Source organism: Drosophila yakuba, chromosome 2L (assembly GCF_016746365.2).
Source record: "Drosophila yakuba strain Tai18E2 chromosome 2L, Prin_Dyak_Tai18E2_2.1, whole genome shotgun sequence".
NCBI classification, from domain to species: domain Eukaryota; kingdom Metazoa; phylum Arthropoda; class Insecta; order Diptera; family Drosophilidae; genus Drosophila; species Drosophila yakuba.
In genome coordinates this window covers 8,814,142-8,826,070 of record NC_052527.2, presented here as the reverse complement: position 1 = coordinate 8,826,070, position 11,929 = coordinate 8,814,142, and the positions used below count along the sequence as shown (strand labels likewise).

The 11,929-nt window shown below is 39.5% G+C and overlaps 1 protein-coding gene and 1 long non-coding RNA gene across 3 annotated transcripts; one reads left to right on the top strand and one right to left on the bottom strand.

The window, feature by feature from the left end:
• Positions 1-2,604: 2,604 nt before the first annotated feature.
• Positions 2,605-6,600, top strand: LOC6527698. The gene is made up of 3 exons (XM_002088746.3): positions 2,605-2,742; positions 3,225-3,341; positions 5,902-6,600. The coding sequence occupies exons 2-3, from the start codon at positions 3,281-3,283 to the stop codon at positions 6,285-6,287; spliced, it is 447 nt and encodes a 148-aa protein (XP_002088782.1). The 5' UTR covers positions 2,605-2,742; positions 3,225-3,280; the 3' UTR covers positions 6,288-6,600.
• Positions 6,601-8,143: 1,543 nt separating this feature from the next.
• LOC120320593 lies at positions 8,144-11,886 on the bottom strand. 2 transcript variants are annotated; one of them, XR_005560123.1, is made up of 3 exons: positions 11,533-11,886; positions 8,848-8,969; positions 8,144-8,752 (listed from the first exon to the last, which is right to left on the bottom strand). It is a non-coding gene; the product is annotated as an uncharacterized LOC120320593 (long non-coding RNA). The 2 variants fall into 2 exon arrangements; XR_005560122.1 differs by having other exon boundaries at positions 8,848-11,886.
• Positions 11,887-11,929: the final 43 nt, after the last annotated feature.

Genomic DNA, 11,929 nt, shown 5'->3' with positions numbered 1-11,929 from the left:
GAAATTGAAGAAACCGTGGGCGAAGATTGCCCTTTGGGGAGATTTGTTTTACACTTGTTTTACACTGTCTCCCAGTCTTGCTGGTACACTTGGAAAAAAGATGTGCCTAATATGCAGTCGAACACTCATAAGTTCCCCCATGTTTAGCTGTGTAGCATATTTCTAATATTTAATATTTTGGCACAGTTAAATTGGTTTTAAATCATTTTTCAAATCATAACTATATTTGTTATATTAAATTATATTATATTATACATTTTATTATATTATATTTATTATTTTATTTAATATTTATAACTATTTTTTTTTATAACATAAATATTAAAATAAATAATAAATATTTCTGTGTGTGATGTCCCTCAATTGATTGCATTAAATAATGTTTGTGCCTATAAATAGCGATAGTGATAGTGATAAAGAAAGAGTTTCGGCTTTGGATTGGGGTTAAAGTACGAATAATCAAAATGTTGACTAACATATTAGGCAACAAATTGCTTAAATTTAAATAACATTGAGCGCGACTAAAACTGGAAGCTTCGCAATCTTAAGCTTTCAAGCTATAGCTTCTAATGAGTTGAAGAATCGACTAAAAGCTTCTTCTAACAAAATATGGGTTATTTCCGTGAGAATTTCCCCTTGTTTCAATTAGAGCATTAACCCCAAAAACTAAGTTTCCTTTATTTACCATTTGCTTGCGCTGGCCTCGCATTAATTTCGTATTTTATGCGCAATTAATCTTGAAGTCTGTCATTTGAAGTCGCGAGCAGGAGAGATACATTCCCAGAAATCACTTGTTAGAAAAAGAAATCAGCAAACCGGTTCCAGCAAACAAGAATCGCCTCATTTGCTTCAGTTTTTTTTTTTTTTTGATTTAAACGAATCCCAGTCTGACCTCCCAATAACGCTCACAGATCAGCTGATTTCTGATTTCGAATTTCTGATTGCTGACTTCGATACGAACCCAATGCCATTTGGCTGAAGACTAAGATCACACAGTCACAGAACTCAGTTACACGTTGAATTTGCAGTGGATTGGTTCTACAGTCGCTGGGAATTGAAACACTTGAAAACAAATGAATAATAACTAACACGAAAAGTGATATAAAACAGTTAAACATTTAAAGCATCGAAACTATTGCTTTATTTTATTATTATTAATAAATAAATAGAAAGAAGTAAGTTTGCAGCACTATATCTTTCTTAGATATTTATTTTCTAAACAAATACAATTAAAGAACATATCAATGTAATTTCACAATTTCGGTAGATAAAAATGTTATAAAAATATAGGAATATTTTTTCAACCTGGCTACCAAAATTTTCCACACAATCACAAAAGAGTTATCTCTTAACGAAATTTTCCACTTTTCATGGAGAGCTGCTTTCGACCAAGAACCACCTTGAACTGGCTAAAACCGGCAACTGAACGCGGAATATGTATATTCACACAATGCAGCGTGGAAATTAAAAATTAGTTGCATTGTTTGCAGAATCGTACACCTAATGGAGTGCCCCACACACACATACTTTAGGCAACAAAAATATAGCGTTTAATGATGAGTCAAGAAATCGGCGCTTCTGCCGCTTAGCACCGCCTTGAACTAGGAGCGCGATAAGCGCAATCCACTGATTTCCCCAATTGAGATGAGTCCGAAAGTCTGACTTCGTCACCGATGCGGACTAGAACGAACCACCACAGCTGAGTTTTTGGAGGTGCGAACCAGTTTTAACTAATCAGCGCCGTTGGTTGGGTTGATAAGGAACACTGTCATTATATGGAGCTCGTACCATCCATGTTATGGCGTTCCAGAACGTGCTCCTATCGCAAAAACCCAGCTCACCGGAACCAAGCCGATCACTCGATAGGAAAACACTGCCGAGCCAATGACATCTCGGCCCGAATTCGAGATTTCATTTAGGAACTTCCGCTATTACCTTTTCATAGGAATAGCAGGTACTTTGTTTTTTTATTTTTATTGTAATGGAAAGGCATAAAAGTGAAACCCTTTAATCATCATCATCAAAATATTAGTAACTAATGGTATTTATAGCTCAAATTACTACCAATATTCTGTGGGACATTTGTTGGTTAACCCAAAACACAAGGGATATCTTTTGTTAATAGGCATAGTAACTGGGTATTCAAAAGCTAGGTCAATGTCTAGTACAATACCTTGTACATTGTTTATATACGTTTTTGGAACTATTAGCAGCGCGTGACGTCACAAGTCGGACTTAACCAGTTCAAGCCGGTGGATTCCATTTGGACTGTGTTTTGCATTCGGGTTAAGAACCAAGCTGAAACCAACCGAAGCTGGCGCTTATCAATGCGGCGAGGGAACTACCTTGTGTAGCATCCCCCTATATAGACGCACATATATGTGGGCACATACATGCGAGTATGTTGATATAATACGACCCCGTAGAGACGATCGAGTGACGGAAGTTTTCACATATTTTCCACTTTCTGCTGCCTTTAGGGCCGATCTTGTGTAGTGAAACTCGCTCTCTTCGCTCTCTCGCAAAGTCACAGTCACTCTGCTCGGCGGCTCTCAGTTTCGCAGCGAGCTGGCTTTTTGAAAAATCATCATTTTTCGAAAAGTCAAATACGAGTTTTCAGATTCATCTCGACGGTGCTCGCGTCCAGTTGTCCGTTCGCATTGATCAACAATAATTGAGTTGTGTGCTGTAACTTCTTGTCACCACAAAGAGTTGTTTGGCTTTTAATCGAAAATATCAAAGGTGATTAAAAGCAAATTAATTACATTTTTTTAGGCTAAATACTTGTTGTGAATAACCAGTGTTTTCAATGACTTCGTTTACTCCATGTAATTCGTGATGAACATAAGCTAATGGAGTAGAGAAAGAGAGTATTTCATGTTAGAATACTTAAGCTTTAAAATTACATTTTATTTGAAATTTAAAATGGAAAATTTGTTTACTGCTCAGATATACATATTCGCAGCCACTTGTTGCAATATTCAAATCTTGAAAATACTGAAGTACAGTACTTGCACTTGTCACGTTTAATGGCCACGTTCTGATACCGGTTTTCGTGTGTTAATACAAGTCGTATATAAGGAATTATAGATTATTAATATTACCAGAGCAATGCTAATTAAACAATGCGCTGCTCTCACCGCTAATCAAATTACAAACAAACCTCAGAAAAAAACAGAGAAAAATCTTATAAATTAAAAGGGAAAATCGAATACTTCTTACAGCATCAGCGTTGGATAAGTCCATTGAAAGTCTAGTAATTGGAACCAAAAACCGCAAAATGTCAACCTCTATGTTCATTTATGCCATGTGCCTTGTATTGGCCGCCAATTTGTTATCAGGTAAGTTTTCATATCTATCAGATGGATCGATGAAAAGCTGAAACTGTAATTACCTTTAAGTTAGAAGTAGTGTAGTGTAAAATAAGTAATCAGCTGGCTTTTGTATCGCTAATCAATTGAAAATCACTTTCAATGTAGCCTACTACAAAAGACCAATTGCTTGGCCAACACTTTAGAGATTGTCAAAATTGGTTTTGGCCAATCGATTGATTTTTGCCTAGTTAAAATCATCCAAACCAAACACAACAAATCCAGTCATATAAGCAGCGGAGTGGAAACTGATGCCAAATGCTTTTGTGACTCACCAAAACTCATCATGAAAATTGATGCTGCCCATTCAAGCGCCAAATTTAATTGTGTTTACCCAGATTAAGCGTAAAATAATTGAACTTTTCTATTTTCTACAGCAAAGAAAAGCGAATAGCCAGTCATAAATGAGGATGATAAATTGTCATTCCAATTGATTCTTGAAATGGATAGCAGTAGATATTAACGTGGTAGGAATCAACGTATTTAAGACATGATGAATTATCATTTTTAAAAAAATATTATAAAAATATTAAGTGCAAAGCTTTATGGTGGCTTATTTGTTAATTAATGTAATTTTTTTTCGCTTCTGGAAGCACTCGATTTTCTTTATACGTTCAATAATTTAGCAATGGCCACAGTGTTGGTAGCAATTAGCGTATCATTCCACCACTCCGCTAACTATTAATTGTTTAAAAAATCCGAGAGTTTAAACTAATTAAACACGCACTCACAATTGCCAGAATCGTTTGTAATCCACCGCTTGAAGTAAATTGATTGTCCAAGCAATTCGGCGACTCGCACTCACTCGTTAAGGCAATATTAAATGGCGTTAAATTATATTGAATGTATTTGCACGCTAACATATATACATACGTATGTTTGTGTTAAGTATAAGTATATATTATGTATATACCCTCGATCCATTAATCGGTTGGGCAAATATGCACGTTTATGGGCATTCCAGCTGCGAGTGTACTATAGCACTCGACCTTTTTCCCTGCAAACTGAAGAGCGCTTTTCATTAGCGAACAATTGTCAAGCGAAAAGTTGCAACAGTTGAGAGATATTGCGCTCCACTGCCTCGATTTCGTCCCGCTTTTCCGGTTTTCCGCATTTCCCTTCAAGTTCACTGCAAAGCCGCATGAATATGCAGCACATGTAAAATGCAAATGGCAAATGCTAGAAATGCAAATTCACTTTTCTCCCACTCTCACTCGTACTGTGGATTTTTATGGCAGGTGACTTTTTATTACTGCATTTTTGTTTGCACTGCCCTGGATTCGTTTAATTGCCAAACGCCCTGCGCAAGTAAGTGAGTAGTAAGCACAGTGTTATAATATTACTCATACGTCCCGTTGGACATTCGTAATCCTGACAACCTCAGACATACTTCGAGTCTACTGGAAAGAGTTTCAGGTTACTGCTCCTCCAAGATAGCATGTCCTTGCCCTTTGGCAATGTAATTTTTTTTTGGACAGGGTTCAATGGGAAAATTCGCTTTGAGTGACGGCTTCAAGTTTACCCATCGTATTCCTAACCGAATTGGATGGAGACTGTCAAGTCAGCTGAAAGGAAAATTGATATGGTAATAGGCGGCAGCATTGAAAGGCATAATTTCCTAATTCGACTTGATTTTAAATAGGCTTATTATTATTTAAGTACAGCCAGTTGGTTTTACCCATTAAATAGATCTTATTAAAGTTATTTATAGAAAGTATAACTTATAGTTAATTTATAGTTAATTTGCGTATTTTATTTAATAAATTTAAGTTGCTCTCTTTGCATTTTCCATATGCTTCAGTTAGGGCTTACAAACTTCGCATCAGTTTAAGTGATTTGAGGCCCATTTTTTGTCGAGTTCTTGACGGTTTGCGTGCCAAAGTCTGGATGTTTAGGCATTTATTTGTTGGCCCCAAGCAGTTGACATGCAATTATTCAGGTTACTGCAGTCGAATAGGACTCCGTTTGTCAGTCAAAGCGAGGTCTCCCCGTGTTTTGTTTTATTTTTTGGGGTGCTGGTGGTGGGTGGCTAATAAAACAATTTCTGTCAGTGTGACGAGGACTTTGAAAAGGGCGAATCGCGAGGCATTTGAATGCCATTAGTGGCTGCACGTATCCAATTACTGTCGAGGAAGCAAAAAAGTAGTTTAATTAAAGCTGAGGTTTACCTTATCGAAATACAGGGGACACAAATGCATGCAGTTGGAAGGTTCTGAGATAAAACATTAATATTTTAATTACAATAATAATTCAGGGTGTTGAATTACCTTGCATTACACCAATTTATAGCCATTAACCGCAGAGAAATATATATACAAATAGATGCCACATAAGACATTACTTTTTATTTTTAAGAGGACTATCTAGCATAAGTACAATACATTTTACGCATACTTTAAATATTACGCTTTGTAAGAGTAATTTGCACTTATTATTATTTCATTAAGAAATGTTAAGAACAAGTAGTTAGTTAATGAATATAAAGCAATTAATTAACATATCCTTGTCTGGTTGTTTGTTTTCCTTGCAGTGAGTGCCATCCGGTGTCACCAGTGCAACTCGCACGACAACGAGGACTGCGGTGGCCTGGTGGTGAACACGCCACGTGCCCAGAGGGACAACCAGTACCTGACGGACTGCATCCCGCCCAGCGGCAAGGACGCCTTCTGCCGCAAGACGGTGATCAGCTTCGAGCAGAACAACGAGCGCCGTATCGAGCGGAGCTGTGGCTACATACCGGAGAAGATCCAGAACGCCTGCTTCACCGCCGACAACGAGGGCTACAAGCAGATCATCTGCACCTGTCCCGAGGAGGGATGCAATGGTGCCACCTCCCTGCTGGGCGCCCGCCAGGTGGGCTACAGCCTGGTTGCATCTGTGGTCAGTCTGGCACTGGCCAGCCTACTCAGGCATTAACTCATCGATCACTTCAACTCCTGCATTCTGTATCCTGCATTCTGCATTCTGTATCCTGCATTCTGCATCCTGCATTCTGCATTCTGTATCCTGCATTATGTATCCTGCATCCTGCATTCTGCATCCAAAACACGTACCTTATCCTAACTGGTTAAGCTAAGTCTTAAATATTTTGCACTAAGTTCTTTGCTGTTTGCCATATTTAGCTATGTACACATCCCCCATTTGTCATGGCATCTATTTCGCTTTTAGTCTTGTATTCCGTATTTGTAATTAATTACTGTAAAAATATAAGCATTGTATTTAAAAGAAATCCCATGGTGTTTAATATTTATGCGTAACCAACTGAACTTGTCGCCAATTGTATAAAATCAAATTTTTCATGCAAAATGTGAAGGACTCGCCCACGCACGCCGTCTCGCTCGCACTTTCGTCCTGTTCCTTGCTGCCGAAATGTCTGCAGAAATTGTTTTGTGGCCCAGAGTCAAAGTCACTGGCCACGCAGGCCAAAAATAATAGGGCAACTTTGTTAGTTTTATTGTTGAGGATGAGCATGAAACCCTGACATGTTGGCCCATTAAGTCAAACACAAGATTACACTGAAAATAAAAGCGAGGACATCCTTTCAAATGTATGAAAATGATTCAATTTAAAATGTATCCTTCATTATTTTTGTATAATGCAATTAATATATAAATATATTTTTTCTTGTGCTGCGAGACTGTTTTCAGTTTTCTACTTATAAATTTCTTATACCTATAAAAACATTCAGTAGGTTATTTTCAAAATATCTGAAAAATATTTCTATATCATAGAAATAGTTTTAGAACTTAACCTACATACTCGTATAGATTGATTTCTTAGGGTGTCGCCCATTTGTTTGACTTTAATGCGCCGCAGAGCGTTGTTGTTTGTTCTTGGCGCACACACACACAGATGTGAAAGCACGCACACACAGATGTGAAAGCACGCACACACAGATACGCGGAAGGAGATACAAATACAAATGCGAATACAACTTCTGGTCGACCTACATGCGTTAGCATTTGTGTTCTGTCGTCGCCAGCTCAAATGCTCAAATGGCTCTGCAGCTTTTGTCTATGGCTCTATGGCTCTATGGGTGCGTTCTGCCGACCGAGTGGCGCCTTGTTGCCACGGCCACAGCAACAGCATCCGCCCCTACCGCCCAACCGCCCACTGGTCGGGCCACGCCCCCCTTCCTGCCCAGGCTCATTGGCAGCCTTTCTTCCTGTCTGCTCAGTCGTTGGCTTCCTTTTATTTTCGTGGACAGCCCGGCGCCAACATAAAAAACATTGATTTTGAATTCACTGAGCGCCCTCGCCAAAAATGCTGTTCAAATCATTCATCCCTATTATTTCTGCTGCTTATTTCCTCGGTTTTTTCTCGGTTTCCTATTTTCTTTAATTGTTTGATTTGGTGGCAGTATTTGTTAAATATATGTTAAAGTAGTACAACCTTAAATGCTTAGATAGAAGTTAGCTCGACTTTAACTTTTTCTCAAACTTAACCAAATACATTTAAATAGCTAGAAGATTACCTTTAAAATATTTTTCGTAAGAGTTTCACACTTGAGCGCCACTCCACATTATGCATAATAAAAGCGAGCTGGAATAAATGTCATTACGCGGCAAATTGCGCATACGCAGGGTTGGCACAGCTCGGAAAATAAGAAAACCCCACAAGGGGAATAAAGTTGTCATTGTCTGCGGGACTCTGGCATTTTGTTTGCTTTCCAAGCTATCGCGCAAGTATGTGTGGAATGCCATGTCCACTGTTTCATGGTTGGCATTTTCATCCACACAGTGGTTTATAATTAATGGTAGCTCAACTTTGTGTTTAATATTTAAAAATGCAATTCTTTATTCTGTGGTGGATGGTGTCACAAAATCTAGTTTATAGAATGTTTTCTGTTTTCTGTTTTCTATTTTCTGTTCCGTGCTCTTTTCACACAAAGCGAATTTAAGCTGATTATGCTAGTTATCCGAACTAAAAGCAGCTTTGTTTGCTTTGCCAGTGGTAAATCTCAACAAAGTTTTCCTTGTCTTTGGCATTTGTTGGCATTTTAGAGGGACTCGCAGATTTCGCATGTTAATCAGCTGCATGATTTATACATGGCATTGTTCTTGCCAAAGGCACATAAATATGGTTTTATTATTCAGAGCGCACATTGAGTCACGTTTCGTAGCCATCGTGGCGTATACGCAATGCGGAGTAAATATTTTCACTAGCCACCTAGAAGTATGCAACGATATTTTGTATTTGTCACGCCTCTCAGAAGCTGATTGCTGTTGATGGTAATGGTGACGATGCCATGCCGCACTTGCTACCCAATTCCTGTGGCACGTGCATCACGGAAGACACTCACAAATTGCTGCCATAGTTCTTCGAGCTGCTTCGTTTTCCTTCTTTGGGGCTCAGCATCCGTGCTCAGTTGGCTCATTGACCTGTGAATCGTGAAGAGATTAGGGGGGATGGTAAGCGGGAAATCCCTGCATTTTCTTGGTCCTTTTCCCTGTGAGGAAAACCTCCTTCGGCACACCTGAGGCTGCTTGAACGGCGATGGCAGTCAAGTGCAAGTGATTGCTGGAAAAGATTACGTACTTTGGCATTGTTTGCCTGCCAAATTGATTTCATCTGTTTAGCATTCTAGAGATGATCGGCCTGGCAATTGTTCAAGTCCGAGGGATCATAGAAATGAAATATGTAGTATTAATATGAATATATTTAGTATTGCGTTTATTTCAGTTATCGTAAATACAATAAGGCGCACTTAAATACATTTCTATAACTAGAAACTACAACTTCCTAAATTCAACTACTTTAAAGGGCTTCAAACTTGTGTGCCATCTAATATTTTCACGTTTAAACTCAGTTACCTATATATTACGTACAACCATAGAAAAGTAGTTTAGCACGTCAATTGAAATTTATATATACTCGAGTTTAAGCCAGTCGAATCCCCCAATCAGCCATTATACATAGCCATAAAATACCTTCGCCGGTGCCACACACACATATGCTGTAGTGCAGAATAATCCCCACGAACTGTGTGTGTGTGGGATCCTTTTCGCAATTGTGCAAGCAGTTCTCTTTATGTTCCGACTGCCCAGCAAATCGAGTCTCTGGCATTTGCAAGCGTATGTGTTGCGATTGATTTGCCCAGAAGCTGCAGATATAGCCAACGATAAAGTTTTATGTTTATTGGCGGCACCGCAGCTAACTGGAATAGGTATTCCAGCGTCCTTGGTAGCTATACAAACTAATTGGCTACGGGCAACGGCGGCAAAGTGCGTTGAACGGTGCGTATACGTAATAAAGCTTAATTACACCAGAGTAAACACAGAAGTCCACCGTTTACCGACTCGGATTCCATTGTGACTGTGTAGTTTCAACTGGATACGTCTGGATAGGATTGTCTGACACAGTTTTACTGCACAACCACCGTAAAATAGTTCATCAATGTGGTGGAGCAGCAAAAAGTTTTTCAATTAGCATGCCAAGCGAAAATTTCAACTAATTAAAGGTCATTTTGTGGGCGAAAGTCCACAACAGCAGAAAAGCAGTTGACCCAAAAAAATGTTGTTGCGTTTTTTCGTATTTTGGCAAAACTAAATTTATGACCATGGCAAAACAGACTGCAAAAAAAAGGAGAGAAAAGTACGATTTCCGAATTGCACGGTTCGATGCAAAGATAAAAAGCTTGTAAACCAAAGTCGAGTTCCAACGAAAATGTATCAAGTTGTAAAAGTGGAAAGCATACGAAGGGAATCCAGTGAAATAAAATGCCAACCGGAAACGGAAGCGTGCATAAGCAGTTTTAATTATGTCCTGTTGCTGTTAACAAATGAAGTGGCGGCATGCGATGTGGCCAACCCACTGAACACCTCGGAAATTATGACATCAACACTCGAATGCCATCATCGCCATTGTCCAGAAAGTTCGAATCGTGCCCTTGCCACTTGCAATCTTATTTGGTGGTCAAATTGGAAAGGTTCTGATTTGGTTTTCATTTCACTTTTCGCTGTGCAACAGGCTGTGATTGTATAGCCCACAGTCCAAGAAGTAGTTCTTCAATAAGTAGTTGCAATTGGCGCTAATTCGCAATTCCGTTGGGGTTTTCTTGAGCGGATAACATCGACTTATCCCTTTTAATAAAGTGGCTGCAATTAAAAGTTTCAATGCCCTAAAAGTTTTGCCCTGCGTTGTTTGCGTGCAGTCAATTTAATTAGTTGTTTTTCTCGAGCTGCTCAGAACCCCAATTCCCTAATAAGCTTATTTACAAAAACAAGTAGAAGTGTTCTATAAAACTATGCTCTTTTAAGAAATATTTTCTACACATCCACCGAAGCTTTAAAGATTGCTTTTAAGCTACTGTAAAGTAAGTGCCTGGCGGTAATTCCCCACGCGACTACTCCTTATTATCCACCAGAAACAAGCGGCCCCATTAGCTAACCCTTTTGCTGGATTTTTGGGGCCAGGGTCGCGACCTACACCAATCACGGTCTGCATTGTTTATGATAAATGGAAACGCTTGCCAGCTGCTCTGCCCCGCGGGAGATATGAAGCGGTTTGGATACGGATTCGGATTCGGATTTGGTTTCGGATGCGGGTGGGCGGCTCTGGTGGGGATGCGGTTTCCTCTATGTGAGGACAGCCGTTGGCTGGCGATAAATGGGCGCCCACGCCCAGGATGTCGTCCTGTGGCCATGCGACGAGGTCAGGCCAAAGAATAGAGAAGCCGCATTGCAGGAACGCGAATGAGTTTTCGCTCTTGGGCGCCACTAATTGCTGCGCTTTGTTGCTGCCACCCAATCCTCTGGGGCACCTCCACCATCACCACCTCAGCATCCTTTCCTTTTCAGTTCAGTTTTCCACGTTTTCGCAACTCTCCAGGCACTCATATTCCAACAGAATCCCGCTGGAGCTGCGAGACTACTCATTTCGCGCTTTTTTATGAATACATAATTTAATTTCAGCTTTAGTGGCCAACTACAAACCAGAGTTATCCAAACGATAGTACTCAAGTTTGAAAGGCAAGAGTTTCATAATATATACAAAGATATTGGAGTTAAGTCATACATTTCCATATTCCATAGCACTTACCATTTTACTATTAGATATTTTCTTATTAAAATAAAAAGAAAACTTAATACATTTTAACAATATAAGGAAAGCGCGATTTCTCGCTGTGCATATGGCTATTCAATTTTTTCTATTTACTCACTTATTTTTGGAATAAAACTTTATTATTCAAATTTTTCGCCATGATATCTTATTGGCTTTGGAGTTGAGCCGCGATGTAAAGGGCTAAAAGTGTTTGGCCACAAGGAAATTGCATTTTTTTGCCGTTCCTTTGACGAATAGTTGCCATCTTTGGTTTGGGCTGGTGCATTTCGCATTTCGCATTTTGCAATTTAAATAAATTTTCCTTGGCTGCCATGTGGGGCGGCCAAGACGTTATTACTGTCGGAATCAGGAGCCACTCAAGCGACGCACCCACGCAGGAATAGGGATCCTGCGACGAAGGACGAAGGACGCAGGACGAGCAGCTTCGTTTCATTTCGTTTGGTTCGGCCCAAAAAACGATGACGTAGTCGTCGTCCTTTTGCAGGCAATTGCCT